Here is a 20,331-nt window from a genome sequence, read left to right as displayed (position 1 = left end):
AACTATTAATAGTATCACTAACTCAGTTACCGTCAATGCTATTAACACCCAAAAATACTATAGATCGTATTGTATTATTGTAGTAATTTCAATATTGAGGTTTAATACTATCGATAGTATTGTTGTTTATCAATAGTATTTCACCAAAGTGAACTATCGATACAATCAACGCATTCGATGGGGTAGAGATGAGTTTCGAGGTCGACAATCGATAATAAAACTATCGACAGTTAGGCCACACTACGGTAACGGATAATAACGTTATTTTCAAAATGTTATGACTAATACCGTTAAAGACGATATATCGGTACTATAATCTTATAACTATAATTAATTACGTTATTATATCATTACTAGCTGTCCCGGAAAACGTTGTTTTGTATCTTGTTAGTATGAAAAATAGATGTTGGCCGATTCTCAGACCTACTCAATATGCTCACAAAATTTCATAAACATCGGTCAAGCCGTTTCGGAGAAGTACGGCAACGAACATTGTGACACGAGAATTTTATATATAAGATCAACTAACGATAAGCATAGCGATACGACCTAACTTTATAAATAACGTTACCAATTAGCGTTATAAATTACATAACCATTATGTGTAATGAAAATCTGTTCTTTTTTTTATAAAATATAGGTAGGTACTTACTTAAAGTTTGTCTATCGCAACGCAACTGTATGATACGCGAAGCGCTTAGTAGTTTTCATGGCGAATCCGTCATTAAATCAATCAAAAAAGTAACGTTAGACCATTAGACTAAGTAGCTATTAGTGGTACGGACTTAAATGAAATTAATACGTCCATGTTTCAACCAAAGCAAAATCGAAGGCAAGACCGTACTTTTCAGAATTTTTGGACTAATATGTCATACAATAGGCTATTTGACTGTATAAAAAATATACATTTCTTTTATGTCATCAGTCTTAATATTATTTTTTTGGAGCGATTTGTAATAACGCGAGATAAAAATATTGCATTATTTAAACAAAATCCGTCTCAGAAAATTAGGTTTTTATATGCAGCTGTCACGTGACTAAAAACGAACGTGATTGGCTATTTCTATTATGACGTCAATTATCTATAAACAGACTGTGGCTCGTACCGTTCCTTAGTGTTCGCTATAATTTTTAAAGATTTTATAAGTGTTTGATCGCTCAGGATTACTCAGATAACATAGGTATTTAATAATGGAAATCAATTCCGCGAAAGCTGACAGTCGAAACCTACCAAAAGTGGAAGCAATAATGGTTGGAAGAAGAAATCTGGATTGTCTTCTTCAATCCAGACAATCCAGATTTCTATGCTGCCGAACTGAGGAATGTGAAAACATCAATGTAAGTATATCTTGGTAACCACTGATCTTAGATCATGATCTGAAACCACTTCTTGCGAATATTCAAATCCATCGGCATAGAAAAAAACAGTTTCGTAGGAGATTTTATTGTTGTATTAGTGCATTGAGGCACTGCACAACATTTATAGGAACTCATTTTAATAATTTTCACACATATGACGTGGCACAAGTTAAATAAAACAAGAGAAAATCAAAACTTTTCGAAACACCAATAAGCTTATTTACACGAAATTTACGTCACTGCATGCCATGGCCGCCATATTGCTAAAAGTCGCGTTTTGGCGGCATATTTAAATATTGCATTTTCTTTTTCGATTTTTTAATAAAATAGCTGTAATAAAGGCAGAAAAGTATTTTTGTAGGGCTCCTTATAAACAAATAAATACCCTAAGATAGTTTTTAGAACTTTGTCAAATAGCCTATTGCCGTGAGTATTATATTGAAATGGACCGACTGAGAGGTCACTTGTACGGTATTTGTGTACTTGTACCTATCTAACTACCTACGAATTCTAGTACGTAGAATGAACGAAATTATGTTCTTTAACCTATGGCATTGACTGCATTTGAACTAGATTGAGTTACTTACGTAACTAGAAATTTGTAGTTTGCATTTTTGAGTGGATATCCTTACTTACATAGAAAAATCACAAAAATCGTGTAATTCCCATAAGTAAAATAATAATCCAAAAAAAAGAAAACGTATCAGGCAACACTGCTTACATTTCGTCCTTCTACGTCATCCTTTTACTTTTACGCACTAACAGGAATTAGGAACGCTTTTGGTTAAAAAATAAAATTTTTTGAGCAACCAAAAATAAAAATTATCGATTTTAATAATAAAAAAAACAGAAAAAGTAATTATTACGATTAAATAAAAATTTTTTAGTCCCTGTCTGTAAATCGTTGTCGGCGGCAACGTGCCAAAAGGCTGGGCGCACATTTATTTTTCATTCCATGAGTAACCTAGACTAAAGTGGACAGATTATATATTAAATAATGCGATTGCCCTGCTGGAACTGTTACAAAACATTGAGTGACATGACTTTCGTTTAATTCTATGATAAAAAGATTTTAAATCTGAAGCAGTCGGCGTCTCTTCTTCCCGCGCAGATTGGTAAAAGTCAATAGTAGGAAACGATTAGAAATTTAAATTTTTTTCTTTTAGGTGATGGGCTAGCTTTCATTTCATCATAAAGTCACCTAGGTAAGTGAAGCCTTCGAGTCTTATATCAGTTCTATCTACCTCGTAAGAGTTAAAGCTTAGATATTTGTGTGAATAAATTTCATTCTGAAATAAAAATTCTAATGTATTTCTTATTTATTTTAAATAAATAGAATATACATTGTAAAATTTGCCAAATCTTATATTATGGATTAAATATAGGAGAATAGTACGAGTTGGTATGAGTAAGATAAAGGTTCGTGAAATTAACTTTCTTCAAATAATCCTTATTACAAAATATTTTCAAAGTAATCGTTGTAACCAAATCATTTTTATATTTGAGGAAAGGCACTTCCAATTAAATTTTTACTCCGATATCGGAATGTGTGAGTCCTTATGTCCACATCCTTGCCACCAAGCTTTAATTTGCATTCATTGTCAGCCCTTGTGACAAAACAAAGCGTATATAAAGCTATTTCTAACTCAGGGGATGTCCCAATAAACATACTATCAACGGGCTTGTCCGTACCTTGCTGATTGAAATGCAATTTCATAACAACCCCTTTCTGAAAATAAAATTGAAGTGATCAGACTGACAGGTGAGATAAAATAAGTTATGAAAATTTTAATAAACTAAAATATTCCTGCAACTGTTGACTGACTGACCCGTGACAATTTCAATAAAACTAAAGAGCATAAAATTACGACAGCAAAAACTCCCTAATTATGCAAATTATAGAACCTATATGCCAAACAAATATAAACCCAGCGGTTTGTGCTGTGCATATTTTCATACAAATTGTCCATAGTCATCCATCCATATGCACTATACATGCACTAGTGCAGTGTATTGAAAGAAGGAGAAAGAAATGTTTTCTTCTTTCGGTAAGTTTATCAATTTGCGAAAATTTGGACGAAAGAAATATAATTCATCTGTCGTATAAAATCTAACAAGTGTTTATAATTTCCGAGGAAGTTTGTAAATTTGCGGTTCTTGTTATTTTCCGGTATCATATATATATTTTTAATTTTTTAATTATTATTTTTTAACAATATCACAATAATAAACAAAACCTATGTATATACTGTGTACAATATTTTTAGTTTTTCATACATATATATTTTCTGGGTGTTCAGTGGACACAAATTCATAAATAGTGTATACTTATAGGTACTTTGTCAATGAACTACATTTTTATTCTCTAGGCTCTACTCGCAGTATTGTACATTTTTACTTACATCATTAATCACTTCGTATTTTAAATACCCTAAATAATTTACACGAGATGCCGTTTCTTCTTTTGAAAAATATATCCAGTTGTGCAAGCCTGCAATTAAAAATATGACAATTATGCACTAATTAAAATATATTTGAATAATATTAGATAGTAAAACTAGCACCGAGTAAAACATACAAATATAATATTCCTCATATTTAGTATTTAAATTCTTTTAAAATAGCCCGGAGACTGAAATTGTAGTAAAGGTGCTGACAGGTTTCTAATCCATCCATCCGTACCAATATTATATGTTTATGTGTGTATGAATGGAAAAAGAAATAGGGTATTTTCACGCCAGCAGAGTCGCGGGTGAAAGCCAGTAGGTACATAACGGCAAACTGAACATAGACGCATATACCTACTCTGAAGAAAAAGTATTAAAGAGTTTTATTTTTACTACTACTTTGATAAAATAGATAAAAGCTTTTTTTTAATTCTCAAGGGAGAGAAGCGCCGTTCAAAATTCTAGTAATTCATAAAATCATAAACCTGAAACTTCTCCATTTTTCAGCTCTGAAACAAAAACGTGCTCAAAGCCAGAGCTGCTGATCTTTCCTTTACCTCTTGAATACAAACTAAACCACAATTGTTTCAAGAAATCTCTTTGCTGTTTGGGATCAGGAGTAACGTAACCTAAAAGGAAAAAAGAATCATTAGCTTTTAAATTTCATGCAACTTTATTTAAATAAATTATTAGGTATTTTATATTTGTACTAGTGAGTGAATTATCCATACATACATATAACACCTAAAACATACAACTTATTAATCGAATATTTTATTCATAAACACACTTTATGTTAAATTGATATGCTTTTACAAGTTTCTCAAAAAATTTTAATACTTATACATATACCCTTTTCTTTAAAGAAATTCATTAAATGACGTATAACGGTTGTTGACATAATCGCATCCAAAAAAGCATTTTCTTCGTTTCTCTCCTGTAAAAAACATAATTAATAATTTTACCTACACTTACACAAATACATTTATTTTATTTCTATAATAATGATATCTGCTCAATCTTAATAGGCATTTAGACTTAATAGGCATTTAGAATAACAACTTGTAATATAATAATTATAATTTATGTCAATAATAATAATTAGTTACCTGTGGAGTAACATACTCATTAACTAAAGTGTCACGTTCATAATTATCCAACAAGGGAAGAAATTTTTCCACAGTTGGTATATTCCAAACGTCATTTTTGATGGTAAGTAATCTGAAAGTAAAATTTATCAGAGAAATCGCTGCAAAGATAAGGTAATAAATAAATATACTAAGTATACCGTTAGAGCACAGAGCTAATAAGGTAAAAAATCAGCTAAGACTGTATCGGTAGTGAAATATTAAACTAACGAAACATATTTTATTGTAATGTCTAAAAGCCACACATTCATCTAGCTAGTGCCAGCTTCCGTTCTGGTCTAGTAGCGAAGAAAAAAACAAAAGTAGTGTGTATCAATTGTGTTGTTTTTCGTGCCGATTGTAAAAGTCAATAATGGTAAATAGGTTTGCCTTTTTAAGGTAATGGGCTAGCAACCTGTCAATATAAGAATCCCAATTCTATCATTGGACCATACAGGAAGGTAGTTTTTCGGTTTTTTCGATATTATTTTCTCTGTATATTTATATATAGGTATGTATTATCAACCCAATGTATCAGTGAATCCGATGATTAAGTCCAAAACCCTGTGCCATAAATCACATTTTAAATAGCAATGTTGGTAGAACTTACGGGCTAGGAGCTTTGTCTTCCTTAGAAGAAGACGTAGTTTTTCCTTGATAATTAACTGTGATATATTTGGCTGCATTATTTGAATCTTTTCTTAATAGTTCTTCACTCAATATTTGTAAGTCAGAGTCACTGGGACTATTCTGATTACTGGCTTGATTTCCTTTATTATTATTGCTTACTATACTTGGTAAATTTGGTCTTCCTGGATGAGCGTTATGAGGTTTAGGTGTTGTTGCGGTATTACTTGGTTTTGAACCAGCTACAACGGAGCTGAAACTCGCAGGTTTTGGAGTATAATTTGTTGGATGTGTTGATGATGTCACTGGTTGCATCGCTTTTGTTGTACTTGACATTGGTTTATTAATACCATTTGATCCTTGAACAATTGAACTGTAACTAGGACTTTTTTGTGGAGAGTTCTGTTTTTTATCTTTATTGTCATAGAAGTTTATCAAATCTTTGACTTTCCCAGAAGTTGGGCCAGTACTTCTCGTTGTAAATTGAGATGCAACGTAGTCTCGTTTACCAGATAGACTTGTAGTGTAACCATTATTATTTGACTTTGAAGAATTTGGAAGTGTTGACTTAAGTGGTGGGTAATCGGTCTTTTTTGTATTATGTACAGTGGAAGGGGGCAAGGAGGGTGTTGGTGATGTTCGCAGAGGAGGAAAATCATTTTGGTTCAGGGTTTGTTTGTTTTGGGAAACAGTATTGCTCGAAAATTGTGGCACTACGTAATCTCTCTTTGGCTGAGAAGGATGAGGATTTCCTTCGTGTAATAAAAAATCTGTATTGGCATTATGTCGTTCTTGCTGTTTCCCGTATTCTAATCCTGAAAAAAAGAAAATTGTAACAAAATATAGGCTTAATAAAACACTCCTAAGGTTGAAATGGTTTTGGTTGCATATCATTCCTAAATAAGGTGTAATTTTATTATGTTAACTATTAAAAAAGAATTGTGATTTTGGTATAATTAATACAAAATGAAAAGATTTGTATTTTGGCCTGTTTGTTTATTATCAATGCATACATAGGAACTTTTAAATTTGACAGTTGGCACAGAGATAGAATAGAGCAGATCTCCAATCAGAAGTAAAACACATAACTTTGATACTTTAATTTTAAATTAATTTAAAAAAAAGCTATTAAAATGAGTTTAATAAAGATTTACGCATTAGTATCCACATATTCTATGTTCTTCATTAAATAGAAAAATCAAAGATTCAAATTTGGCGCTAATACAGACAATGAATGAAAATTTCTAGGATATCGCCAAATGTTCACTTTCTTTTTTTTCAATTTAGTGTATTTTGTGTGTAAGATTTTTTAATGAATAAAATTTAAGACATATTTATAGACAATAAATTATATCTGAAGTAATAACACAAAATTTATCTGCTAAGACAACATAAACATTATTACGTACCTGTTATGTTATTAAAAACATAAATTTGTAACAAAATAAAAACACTGCGAATAAATCTTTGCATATTTTAAAATTAGCTACAGCACAAACTTCTAATACGAAGTGTATAACGTATTATTTTGTGGACTAGATTGATAAAACATTGACCTTACTAACGGGTCGCTGAGTTAAGATACTATGGATGACGACTTTGGTAGTCTAAATATTAAACAAAGACGATTGGCTAGTGTGGGTCAACTGCACTGCGAACCTGCCAGTCTTGTTACTAGTTACATACATGACGTCATTTGATTTGCTTGTTATTTGAGATAAGTTTTGTGATTGATCTACAGGAGCGGGCGAGGTGGAATTCTACCAAAGAAATTTTACGTATCTACATACCTGCATTTTTATTTTTACCCGACTAGGCCGAAGCAAGAAGAAAAGTTAAGATTTTAACCTGTATGTATATCTATAGTACCTGGGTGACAGAACGGTGCTCGGTGGACATCAGTAAAACTATAATACTTTTGTAAAAAAAAATTAAAACAATTAAACGAAATAAAAATCATAACTTTACATATGCAACAAAAATTTAAACTAAAAACTATGTTGGGAATTTAATATTCAGATTTTAATAAAATGTTGCCTGTTCATCTATGTTACGTGTAGCTTAGGAATATTTATAAATTAATAAACGTTATGCACATCTCGTATCTTTGGTTAATAATATCAAAGTTTTAACTGACGAAAATGCGGACTTCCTCCATTCGGAGGAGGTCCGTATCCGTATCCGTATATATAATCAGAGGTCCTATACGAGTTTTTACTACGTAGTACGTGTATACGTACGTAGTAAGAACTGCAGCGGGAGCCATAATCACCGCAAAGGCTAAGTGCTAAGTAAGTGCTAAGTAATCTTTTGCTTGCAAGATTTGGACAATTCGCTGAGATTATTCTTTTTTTACCTACTGTTTCTGAATTCTTTTTTTATATAACAGCTCGTAATAACTCATTGCCAATTTAAAAAAAATCGAATAGTTTTAGTTGTTATTGTCACTGTCAAAACACGCACAGTTAGTTCAATTTTGCGTTGCCAATTTATTGATAGTAGCAATAGCTCAATTTGGTACAATAGTATCGATACTATTGATAGCGGATTATCGATCGGCAACACTAGTTCAGACCTATCGATAGAAGTGACACAATCGATTTCTAGTTGCAATTTGCAATCGTCAGTAGCAAAGGAGCAAAACTATCGATATTATATGATATAGCTCAAAGAGTACGCAATCACTACGTTTTATATAGCTATCGATAGTGGACAGCACTAGTTCAGTCAGTGGTTGACCGTTGAGGACAAATAATGTAGCTTATTATTTAGGAGGATAATTATGGGATAAATTAATGTGTTGTTTTGTTTACATAAGAGGCATCAAAGTAACGAAATGGATAGCAAATTGAATAAAGTAGAACTATTTGCATATTTTTCTGTTTGGATATTTGCGAACATATTTTCTTTGTATAAATTATACGTAGCACAAACAAGTAAGCACATACTAATTATTTCCTAGCTTTCGCTCATCAAATCCGCATTAAATGTACCCTCTGTTATTCTTCGTTCTTCAAACTAAATGAATGAAAAATTTCATGTACATCTGTTCATTGGTTTTGACATGAAATAAACACAAACACTCACATATAACAATAGCTTTCACTAATAATCATCACCTTACTTCATATTATAAAGTCCACCTATTTTCTTTGTCTGTATGTATGCGCTAATCTCAGAAAGTTTTAGACTGATTTTGATCCTGTTAGATATGTTGGAAAGAGGGTTTTCTGAGAAAGGTTTATATCTTTAAATGCTACCCGTGCGAAACAAGCGAGGGCGGGTCACTAGTAGTTAATGAATTATTGTAGTTACTTTTCTTCATTGGCCAAAAATTATTCTTTAATAAATTTGGTACTAAATCATCTTTCAGGTATATTAGATAATAACTCTGGATTACTACGTTCCATTGATGACTTAACACCAGGATGGAGATTTATATCAAGGCTCAAGGATGTTTCTGACATAGAGTGGATTAGCTGGAAATATTTCATTCAAAAATTTTGGTATAGCTTCATAATACAGTTCTCAGTATCTGAACTTATCAGAAGAACAAATGTACATAATAAAAGTTTTTTGAAATATTGGTACATTATGTCAAGTATATTTTTTGTAATTTTTCACATGGGATATCGGCAATTCATTTTGATAATAGCACAACCATTAATATTTTTCACAATTATAATCTTAGGAGGAAAAAAATTAAGCATATGGTTTACTGGTATAATATTACTTGTTTGTTACAATTCACTAAAATATAAATACTTCTTTTGGTATTTTCTTGATAATGAAGAACTAAAAGATGAAGAAGTATACCTTGTATTATTCACTGTAGCTTGGATTGAACTAAGATGTATTAGTTTCTGCATTGACTATGTAGAAAAGAAAAGAAAAATACAGGACATGGATGGTGTTTTGCCTTCAGCATTGGAGACCTTGGTGAACATGTTAAGCTATGTCCTATATTTACCATTGTTGTATATTGGGCCTATGATCCTCTATGAAGACTTTGAAAAGAGCTTTTATGCTACTAATGAACTATTGTGGCCAAGACTGAAAAGATTTATTTCAGATATTTTGTTATATCAAATCTATTCCTTCTGCTTGGATGTAGCATTTCATTACATTTATTTTTATGCAATGCAGAGCAATATGGAGGTAAGATAAACACATAAGTTTTTTATTTTTCTATGATATGGGCTGTTAACTACAGATCCACCTGTGATTAGTTAAAACATTCCCATGGAATTTAAAAAAAAGTGTTATCTCCAAATGTTTATCTCTGTCATAATATCACTTAAAGTTTTTTTGTAGCAAAAGAAATTTTAGTGACAAAACAACTATAATTTTTCTTAGGGCCTCTCTTGGGAATTTACAGAAAGAAAGTAAAGTATAAGTCTATATCTGTGTCACATTATGCAAAATCAGTTCAGGTTCTTTATACCTAGTTACAAACAAATAAAATATTTTTATTATTAATAATTTTTTTGTGCTAAATAGTAAACCCCATGTTACATTTTAGGCACTCAGAAAATTGCCGCCACTGGCTTTATGTGGTGGTGGCTTGTGGATGGGCATAGAATTTCATTTGAAGTACGTCATTTCGTATGGAACTACATCAGCTTTTGCTCGACTGGACCATCTGGAACCTCCCCCCACTCCTCGATGTATAGCCAGGGTACATGTGTATTCTCAAATGTGGAGATACTTTGATGTTGGCCTATATAAATTTTTAGTGAAGTAAGTGCTTCCACTATTTTTTATATTTATTATAAAAATGGCACATTGAGTAAACAAAGGATTGAACTTACAATGAATACCAGATTGGAAAACATCCAGAACATGTGATTTCCCACACTTTAGAGTAGTCCTCTCCATATTTTTCCCATGAATGTAAAAGGCGACTACGGGATAGGTTTATAAACTTGAGATTCCTCTTGTATGTTGTTGTGTTGTCGCCATGGGCTAGCAACCTGTCACTATTTGAATCTCAATTCGATCACAAAGCTATACAGATGCACATGGCTTTTCAGTCTTTTCAAGACTTGGCTCTGCCTAACACGCAAGGGATATACTGTACCTATATCATATACATGACTATATGTGTGTACGTATGTATGCAATACATTTAGCAACTTTTACAATGGTGACCCTTTTTTTCTTGTAAGCTGCTTTGTTACTATTGCTTAGTTTGTCTTTTATATTAGGCTTTTGTTCTTAATCCACATATACTCCATATAGAACACGGAGCTAAGCCTCAATAAATATTTAAAAATATTTTTCTAAAGTCTGTAAGCCGACCCCAGGTTCTAAGCACAGTGGCAGAGGGTTCAATTGGGAACTTACCAAGATAAGAGAGTCTGTGACATTGCAATTTGAATTTGTGTAGATATTTTGATAAATTATCTCTAGAATATGCTGCAAGTTAACTCAGCGCCACCTGCTAATATTTTCTCTGGGTAAAGTTTTATACATGATTTACATGGTTACCTGGAAAAGATTGCTTTAAGTGATAAGGTCGCCTTTGGTCATGTTTTAAAAACATAGTACGTTTTTAATACATGACGAATTTGCTGTTATTTATTGTGGTGCAATAAAGGGTTATTTTATTTTATCAACATACATACATACATATAATCACGTCTATATCCTTTGCGGGGTAGACAGCAAACAGTCTTGTAAAGACTGATAGGCCACATTCAGCTATTTGGCTTTAAGATAGAATTGAGATTCAAATAGTGACAGGTTGCTAGCCCATCGCCTAAAAGAGGAATCCCAAGTTTATAAGCCTATCCCTTAGTCGCCTTTTACGACATCCGTGGGAAAGAGATGGAGTGGTCCTATTCTTTTTTGTAATGGACCCACATGAACTTTATTTTATCAAGTGTAACTATTTTGTTTTTCAGGTACATCTACAAGCCATCTTTTAATACTCTCATTGAGAATTATTGCTTCCCTAAGATGGTGTACAAACTATTTGCATCTTTTGCTGCATTTCTATTCATCTTTATGTGGCACGGCACTGCATGGAATATTTTTATTTGGTCTGTTTTAAACTATTTAGGTATAACATTAGAAGTAACAGGAAAAGTTATATCAGAAACTGCAGAGTATAAATGGTTTAAAGAAAACATATTACAAACAGACCAAATGGAAACTCGTTTTACTGCTATGTTATGTGCACCACTGCTAGCCGTGTCAGCCGTCTCAAATTTTTATTTATTTGCTGGTACAAAAGTGGGAGATTTGTTCTTTGAACGTTTAGCTCAGCCTACATTTTGGAATTCTATAATTATAAGCCTTGCATTATATTCATGTTGTCAAGTCTCTATGGCTTTGAAAAATGTTTCCTCTCGCAGTGACCGAAAGATAAACGATGCTAAATTTATGCAATAGCATATAGTTTCCTAATTGATATTCTGTGATATTTTTTATTTTTATACTTTTATAATATTATCTTTCATATATTTTTCTTTTGTAGAATAAATGCAGGAAATATAGCTACATCATAAAAACTTTTGAAGAAAAATTCCTCTTTTAGATGAAAAAGAATTTCTATTCAGTAACTAAATATTTTTATCTTCACGTCATAAGTTATTAGATCTGACGAATTGTGTTACATATCATTTCTTCATAAGCAAATTTACCTATTAAAATAAAAATTGTAATTTCAATGAACTCAAAAAATTATTTATTGAATGCTTAAAATTATACAATTAAGTTTTAATCAAAGAATGTATTGTTATAAAATTTTAATTTATATGGCAAAAGTTGATATGTGTTAGATCCTTTCAATAGTAGATAGGAATGCACGTGCATAGCCTCAATGAGGTCGTTGGCATCACCCGGCACGCCGGCCGCCTTGTGGATCTGTATCATTTCTTGCCTCGTGAAAACGTCTTTACCTAACTGATGTGATCGCCTAGTCAACGCGTCAAGAAACTTCTTTAACTGAAACAAAATGAAGTTTTTTTATAATTTCAATGATCAACATAAAGTATTTATCTTGATATTATTTTTATATTATTTTATTTTTATACTATATTATTTTTTCTATGGTAAAAATACAGTGCACACGAAAGGTTCTCCATAGTGTTACGGAAAAGTATTTATAAAATTCATAATCACAGAAAATTTTACAGTTGACGTGATTCTAAAGCTATTACAGACAAATGGCTTTATTCGTTATACTACGGAGATTGTTTTATTGCAGTAAATTCAGTATTAATAGAGAGATAAGTAATTATTAAAATTTGACTGTGGCACAATGCTTCTTACTTTATTTCTAGAACTGACTCCCGACCCATTGATCGATCTGGATAGCTGTATATTTCCAAACTCATCACTGAATGTGTCCATTAGGCTGTGCTTCACCAAACTAATGACGTCATTAGCATCTTGTTCTGTAACATTTTCCCTTAAATCCACTCTTGCTCTGGCCTAAAATGAAATAATATTAAAATGATCATTATGATGAACTAGATATATTAGTTTTAAGGTTTTACACTATTTACCAATGACATTTATTGAGTTATATACAGTTTGACTTCTAAGCAATGCTTTTCAGTAGGGAAAATATTGTGGGGAAAACCTGCAATTCAGACAACTTCCTATGTAACCATGATCCAGTATGGTTTTGCAAAGTTGCGTTGTGGAGGTTAGACAGAAATTGTTGCTTAAAACCTTATATAAGTTAGATATCTATTTTCTTAAATAAATATTTCTTTAATAAAAGTAGCTCTCTTACTTGTGCAAGTCTGATGCAAGCCTCCAGTTGTCTAGTAGTAATAGGCGTTCCATCACAGCTATTTTGGTGATTGTGTCTAAGATCCAAGTAGAAATTTTGTAAGGTATTTGCCGCCTCCACAGACAGTTTTGGGTGAACGTATCTGCGAGCGTAAGCTATGTATTTTCGTAGTAATACTATAGGTAATGTGTCGATATTTTCCCCAGGTTTCAGTCTAAGACGTTTGCTAAAACATAATTTAGGTAAGCATTCGTCAAGCAGATGTTGTAAAAGGCGACTGAAGAATGAAGCTGATTTATCTACTGCTAGTTAGCATGCTGGTCTGGTAGCATAGATAACTATGTACCAGCTGCTTCACTTTCCGTGCAGATTGTTAAAAACAATCAAGGGAAAACTTTTAGGCGACGAGCATCCTGTAGCTATTTCTAAATTTCATTTCCATCGTTAAACCATCTAACTTAACTTTATACTTACTTTACCATATAAAGACGTGATTTGTGTATGTATGATAATTTGCCTCTGTCTCATCTTTGCGTGTTCCCGGTTACATCCTTCACAAAAGTGTTTTGGGGTCTTGGTCCGCCTTCCAGTTTTTCTCTCTCCGAAATCTGATTACGCAGAAAACCGAATCTAGTGGTTTTCTGCGTACTCGGATTTCAGTTCATTGTCCTTATTGTATTATCCAGAGATAAAAAAATATAATACCTTAGTGAGGGTTCTTTTTTACACTGACTAGTAATAATACTAGTATTAGCATCCTGGCTTCTGACGTTCGTTTTATGGCCGCTATGCATGGCCAAGACGTGTTCTGATAACATCGCATCAATTTTCTAAAAAAGCAAATAGGTATTACTAGATATATAAATAGGTATTAGTCGGTTTAACGACAGAAATAAGTACGGGTCAAGTTTCTTGGCAGTTGACTGTACATTTATCGTCTATTTGCATTTGACTATGTTTCTTTAGGTAAAAATGACTTGAATCTTATTAGATTGATGCCTACCTCGTCGGGTTGATCTAGAAGAATAAACACCAAGTCAAATCTGGACAAGAGAGCCGAGTTGAGCTTCAGATTTTCCGCCACGGTTTTGGCCCTAAGAAGTAACAAATTTTTATGAAATTTACAGAACATAAAAAAAATTGAATTTATTAAACAAGACCTATATTAACTCTTTATTCAAGTCTGGTCTGTAATAAATTTGACGGTCACTATACCGTTTTAGACAATAAAAGTTGTAAATACTGGTAAATGTGACGTCATAGCTAATTGTTGAGACACTAAAACTATTTCGTATTGCATCTCCGATTTCTTTGATCTTTGTTAAAGTTATACCGGTTATAACTGCCTCCAGCCGGATTGGCCGCCGCCAGTACAGTGGCTCGCGCCGCCAAACTGCACACAACTCCACCTTTGGCTACACTCACTCTCCTCTGTTCCATTGCTTCTAACAGGCTGCTGTGGTGCGCTGTCATCTGAATTCAAAAAATGTCTAAGGTTAGGCATAATAAATGATTGATATGAATGATGATAATGATAATTATTATTCCCGAAGTATGAAATGTCTCGCGAGTTTTTTCGCAACATTTGGTATGGAAGTATTTTTTTATTAAATTTATATTTATATTTTGTTTCTGCTATCTGCCTTAGGATACCAAACTAACCTTGTCCAACTCATCGACGCAGCAGACACCTCTATCGGCGAGTACCAGCGCGCCGGCCTCCAGGGCGAAGTCTCCGCCCGCTTCTCTGCCCAGCGCCACGGTGAGACCGCCGGCCGACGCTGACGCGCCGCAGACGTAAACACCTGAAGCGATGAACCCTTTATTAAAACACTTGCCCTTTTTATTTAAGAACGTTTAGGTACAAAGCGTAAGTCTTATCAATGACCTCTTTCTATAAATTAGGAAAACCAATAAGATAGAAAGAGAGAATAGATGAGACATTATCAAGTCATCGTGAATCAACCTCCTGAATTATTTTTATTACACTTAAAATTTATTTGACGATAATCTTTTACCCGCAGCTTCGCCTGCGCGAATTAAGCGCCACCTACAAAATAATACTTTGTTTTTTCGTAAATCCCACGGAAACTTCAGTTTTCGCCTGGATGAAAGGTAACCTATGTTTTTCTCCAGACTCAATACACGCTTGTTGTTAAGAAGATTTGTCCAGTAGATAACGGATGGAGAGGTAACAAACAAACTTTCTTACGCATTTATAATATTAGTTAGGATGAGCGAAAGGTGGTGAAAAGCATTACAAAAGTTTCATTAAAATCTTTGCTATGCTTTAGTTACCCATTTGTATGCTATGTTTAGACTAGCATGCAATATTTATAATAACACTAGTGAATTGTATATAAATAAAAGATACTATAATCACCAAAATCATGTGGTTTCTGGCACTTAATACCTAATAGGATCACACCATATCGTATCCATGGATGTGACTAAAGGATAGGCTTATAAACTTGGGATTCCTCTTGTATGGTTTTAACCTATCTCTATTCCATCATAAAGCCATATAGCTGAACGTAGCCTTTCAGTCTTTTCAAGACTGTTGGCTCTGTCTAACCCTACAAGGGATATAGACGTGACTTTATGTATGTATTATTAAACACCTCTTGGCGCAGCATGAGCAGCAGCCTGCAGCAACTGCGATTTCCCCAGGCCAGGGTCTCCCACTACCAGCACGTGGGGGTTAGACCTGGGGCCGTTGTCAAGTTCAGTGCCGCCTATCAGCCCCAACACTAGCCCCGCTTTTACGGCCTCGTGGCCGAAGATGGTCGGGCATAGCGAGTGGACTAGCAGCTTGAAAACGTCGTCAGATGCATGAATCTCCTGGGAATATGAAAAAGTTGAAGTTATTTCTCTGTTTTTAAAGTATGCACCTGCGGCTACAATTGCGTGTAAAGAAAACCCTTAGTCCCGTTTCTGTGGGAGTTACGATTAATTCTCTTTAGTACCTCCCTAGGGTACTTATATAAGGACATAATTATGGTTCTTTTTATCTCCGAAAAAAGTATAGTTCCCATTTTGGATTTGCGAAAATCAATTTGCGCGGGTGAAGTTGCAGCTTAAAAGTACATTATAATCTTGAAAAAAAAAAAAATCTTGCCTGTATTGCATAGTAATCTTTCAAAGTAAAAGATAGGGTAGGGTTGCTTAGATTCCTCTGGCTATGTATGGACACTGCTTCTATGTAGAGCTGCAACAGCCTTGCTGCCCTTTTGCCATCTTCGCCGCCCTTACTTTCTCCACGGACCTGAAAAATGTTTATCCCTAGGTATTAGGTACGAGCAAAAATACAAATCGCCTTACGGCTTTAATGGAATGGAAAAAATATTATGCTCCCAAAAGATTGATCTTGTAGGTTATTAGCTCAAAAAAGAGTAGGAATGTTTAAGTACCTATGTTAAGATACCTTCTCGTAATTTTGTGGAAACTCCACGCATAGCCATGCCATAATTTTGTCAATTAAATTTACATAAAATAATTCGAAAGAGTTTGACGAAATTAAGCTTTTCAATTGATCACATTGAAAGGGGTAATTTCATCAATCTAAGGATAAGACCTAGCTTGTCTAGAAAGTCAAAGGAATTCTTTTCTTGTAGTGGGACAAAATGTATAAAAAATTAATCAGATACACACTTGTACAATACCAGTAACAGACAATACGTCTCCAGGGCAAGCTGTTCCCACCAGGTCGCCTTGTAGCTCTATTTCTACACTTCGGGGTATTGTGCCAGAAACACTCTGAAAAAATAAATACCACTAAATATGTAAATTAACCATTCACAACAAGAGAATTTTAATAAATTTAAAGGTTATTTCAACTTTTTTAATGAAAACTTTCACTTATGTATATATAGTATATATACCTATTCGTACATACGTATAGTCATGTCTATATTCCTAGTGGGGTAGACAGAGCCAAAAGTCTTGAAAAGACTGATAGGCCATGTTCAGCTCTGTCTATCTCAATTCTTTCATTATGCCAACGCTTAATGATAGAATTGAGATTCAAATAATGACAGGTTGCTAGCCCATTGCCTAAAAGAAGTACCCTAATTTTACAAGCTTATCCCTTTGTCGCCTTTTACGACATCCATGGGAAAGAGATGAATATATAGCTATACCTGCTAATATTATAAAAAGATAAGTTTTATGTTTCCAAAAGTACTGGATCAATTTTAACATTTGGCAAAGAGATAAGACTTCAGGATAAGGTTTTATTTAAGGAAGGAAAGGAATCTCCATGGGAACAGGAAAAACGGAAAATGGAATTAAACGCGGGCAGTCGCAAGTAGTTGATAAAAGAAAATTTGAATTTTGTATTCACCTGTGACTGTATTTCTTGTATTTTTGCAACTTGCCAATCAGTAGTATTCGTAAAAGGCGAGGATTGCAAAGGCTCAAATTTGGAACCTTTGTTACAACTTTGACAATGGTTTGGAGCTGGAAAAGTGTTCAAGAAAGAAATTTCCATTACATCTTAAAACAAATTCAGTTAATTCCACAATTTGTTCCACCTTGGTGTGGTGGACAATGTACACTATTTTAGTGTCCACAATTGACTTCTGAAATATATAAACCTGGTGAAATAATTCTACATCAATCAAAAACAAGGGTTTGTTCACCTTGGAATATGTTGTGAAAAATCTTGCCTCATTCATATAGTTACCTGTGAATACTCCCTGCGGTTGTACCACAGCCTGGACGCCATGGCAACTGGAGCACTCGAAAGCCATTGAAGTGCATATCAGACCAACACTGCCCACACGGATTACAGTGCCTTTTATAGTCACTAGTTTTCCTGAAAACAATTTAATAGATACATGATGATTACTTGAATCATTTGAAGAATTGTAAGTTAAAAACTGTCAATCCAAAAGATGAGTTTAAATGAATAATCAGGGCATGTTAACATAAAAGTACTGGTAAATAATGAAATTGTTAAAAAGTTATGACTGATACTGTTATAGATGTTTGGCATGATATTGGTAATGTAATCTTATAACGTTATATAACAGATATTAAATAACATTATATATTGTAACCAATTAACATTAACAATAACTTCACCAATTTTCTTTTTAAATAACATTACCAAATATCAATACTAAAGTGTTGTTGCCTATCAGTGCTGTGTGTCCCGCGTCCATTGCTTTTCTTTTAATTAACATTAAACAGACTAACTTTACCTCTTAGTGTTAATTTTACTGGTAACATTATATGAAATAAAGTAACAATATTATGAAGTAAATGATTAAAAAAAATATAGTTACCCAGGATAGTGGCACTGAATTTATAACAATAACATTGTTTGACAGTAATTATGATATATTTTTTTAACAGTAATTGAATTCTAAATTTATTTACTTTAAAATTATATGAATCAGAAGTTTAGCTATGTTTTAAGTTATGGGTTACTTACCATAGTAATTTACTTTTAAATTGGATAGTGGTATTATTGGTTGATGGTTTAGAATGCGCACTTTGATTTTTGACTCACATTTTAAACACTGAAAGATAAAGAAAAATATTATTTAGAACTGAGGAAAAAATGTTTGTAAAATTCGGCATAGAAAGGGAAGTAGACAGAATATTTGTTTACATACCATTAACCTGTCTTGTTCCATTGTTCAGAAATTTTACTAACAATTTAGAGTTCCATTATGAGAAAGACAGAATATATATATATATATACTTCACATTTCATATTTTGTTAAGCATGATCAAATGTATACTTATATAGTATTTGAATTTTTTTATATAAAAATACTTACCTCATGTAAACAAAACTCAAGCAGGTGTAATGTGGATTCTGGTTTCTCAAACAAATCAGTTTCAAAAGTAGCCCATCCATTTTTGAATTCAACATCATTTGTTAAATTTTGAACATCCAATGGTACACTACGAGTTTGATCTATTTTTTCTAGATCAAATAAACTTCTGTTTCTTTCAATGTATGATTTAACGTGTTGAATATGTTCAGCTGTATCATTACTTGAAGAATAGTCTGTAATTATTCAGAAATTCATTGTCATATGCAGGAAACGTCGCAAGCGAAAGTAAGTATAGTACTTTGCAATTTTAAAAAGTTAAATTTAAGGGCTGAGTGGATTTTATGATGTGAAAATGAATACAAGTGTATTATATACCTTCTGATGGGAAATAAAGTTTCCATAAGCTATTTGTAGTGTTGATAGGAAATACAATAGGTGTTTGATTTGAAGGCGGTCTAGTAGATCCAGAAGTACTGTTTATTCGGGTAGAATCAGCAGAATTGTTCAAACTTGTACTATCGCAATTGTTGTTTGATTTATTTCTGTTAAATCGAGGCCAGTTGTTTCGGTAACGACCTCTCCAAGAGCGACGCATAGTAAAATTATACAGAGGTTCACGGATAATTTATAAAATAATGATAAACAAATAATTTTTAATATCTGTTTTGCTTTGATCCGACTGGGGGAAGCAGGTGGCGGTAAACAAATCGAAAACACAAACTAAATAGAGATACTATATCGAAACAACAAAAGTGACAGTAGTGACACTGACATTTGGCACATATATATTTTTTCTTTATGCCTTACATGGTCTTGGATAATAAATAGATAGAAATTGTATGAGGGTCTGGCCAGAAAACAAAAGTAAGACTCCTGGCGTTAATCCCGGTCACATATCTCTGGAAAGGAGCTCACAGTAAACCTTTCGACGATGATCCCCGTTGCCTGAATATGGTTTCCTGACGATGTTATCTCTGGCCGTAAGAGCATAACATATTTTTAACAATTTAGAAGCATTAAACTATCTAATGTACATAACAGAGTCATTTGTAGTGCACCTGCCTCACCACAAAGTCCCCGGTCATGACTAGGGCATGATGAAAAACAAACTTTTCCGAAGCACTCACTCAGCATCCACAGCTATACTTAACCAATATTAGCATAATTCTATGACAAAAACTGTCTAAACTCGTCAGTCGACAGTGGCAAAAACAAGATCATTAAGAAGTTTGATT

The 20,331-nt window shown here is 33.1% G+C and overlaps 3 protein-coding genes across 3 annotated transcripts; 1 reads left to right on the top strand and 2 right to left on the bottom strand.

Moving 5' to 3' along the window:
* Positions 1–2,716: 2,716 nt before the first annotated feature.
* On the bottom strand, positions 2,717–7,204 carry LOC106137799 (endoribonuclease CG2145). Its single transcript, XM_060951009.1, has 7 exons — positions 6,970–7,204; positions 5,544–6,375; positions 4,916–5,027; positions 4,659–4,743; positions 4,292–4,435; positions 3,762–3,850; positions 2,717–3,088 (listed from the first exon to the last, which is right to left on the bottom strand). The coding sequence occupies exons 1-7, from the start codon at positions 7,031–7,033 to the stop codon at positions 2,855–2,857; spliced, it is 1,560 nt and encodes a 519-aa protein (XP_060806992.1). The 5' UTR covers positions 7,034–7,204; the 3' UTR covers positions 2,717–2,854.
* An 891-nt stretch (positions 7,205–8,095) lies between these two features.
* LOC106137831 (protein-cysteine N-palmitoyltransferase Rasp) lies at positions 8,096–12,253 on the top strand. Its single transcript, XM_013338752.2, has 4 exons — positions 8,096–8,496; positions 8,934–9,718; positions 10,083–10,300; positions 11,467–12,253. Exons 1-4 carry the CDS (start codon positions 8,397–8,399, stop codon positions 11,954–11,956), a joined length of 1,593 nt encoding a protein of 530 aa, XP_013194206.2. The 5' UTR covers positions 8,096–8,396; the 3' UTR covers positions 11,957–12,253.
* A 30-nt stretch (positions 12,254–12,283) lies between these two features.
* Positions 12,284–19,821, bottom strand: LOC106137830 (DNA helicase MCM8). Its single transcript, XM_013338751.2, has 15 exons — positions 19,472–19,821; positions 19,097–19,329; positions 18,745–18,832; positions 17,992–18,123; positions 17,650–17,765; positions 16,959–17,063; positions 16,426–16,572; positions 15,929–16,148; positions 14,970–15,112; positions 14,641–14,780; positions 14,311–14,401; positions 14,013–14,137; positions 13,308–13,533; positions 12,839–13,000; positions 12,284–12,511 (listed from the first exon to the last, which is right to left on the bottom strand). Exons 1-15 carry the CDS (start codon positions 19,689–19,691, stop codon positions 12,284–12,286), a joined length of 2,376 nt encoding a protein of 791 aa, XP_013194205.2. The 5' UTR covers positions 19,692–19,821.
* Positions 19,822–20,331: the final 510 nt, after the last annotated feature.

This window comes from Amyelois transitella, chromosome 3 (genome assembly GCF_032362555.1).
Source record: "Amyelois transitella isolate CPQ chromosome 3, ilAmyTran1.1, whole genome shotgun sequence".
Taxonomy (NCBI): Eukaryota; Metazoa; Arthropoda; class Insecta; order Lepidoptera; family Pyralidae; genus Amyelois; species Amyelois transitella.
Note: the sequence above shows the minus strand (reverse complement) of the source record. Positions and strands in the feature narration are given on the sequence as shown.

Coding starts and splice junctions, on each gene's coding strand:
- LOC106137799 (XM_060951009.1), bottom strand. CDS start 7,033: ATGCAAAGATTTATTCGCAGTGTTTTTATTTTGTTACAAATTTATGTT. Junction 4,436..4,658: donor GAATTTCTTTAAAGAAAAGG/GTATATGTATAA, acceptor TTTTCCTTTTAG/GTTACGTTACTCCTGATCCC. Junction 3,089..3,761: donor AATACGAAGTGATTAATGAT/GTAAGTAAAAAT, acceptor TTTTATTTTCAG/AAAGGGGTTGTTATGAAATT.
- LOC106137831 (XM_013338752.2), top strand. CDS start 8,397: ATGGATAGCAAATTGAATAAAGTAGAACTATTTGCATATTTTTCTGTT. Junction 8,497..8,933: donor ATTATACGTAGCACAAACAA/GTAAGCACATAC, acceptor ATCATCTTTCAG/GTATATTAGATAATAACTCT. Junction 10,301..11,466: donor CTATATAAATTTTTAGTGAA/GTAAGTGCTTCC, acceptor TTTGTTTTTCAG/GTACATCTACAAGCCATCTT.
- LOC106137830 (XM_013338751.2), bottom strand. CDS start 19,691: ATGCGTCGCTCTTGGAGAGGTCGTTACCGAAACAACTGGCCTCGATTT. Junction 18,833..19,096: donor TTGAGTTTTGTTTACATGAG/GTAAGTATTTTT, acceptor TTTATCTTTCAG/TGTTTAAAATGTGAGTCAAA. Junction 14,138..14,310: donor TTCTAGATCAACCCGACGAG/GTAGGCATCAAT, acceptor TTGCTTTTTTAG/AAAATTGATGCGATGTTATC.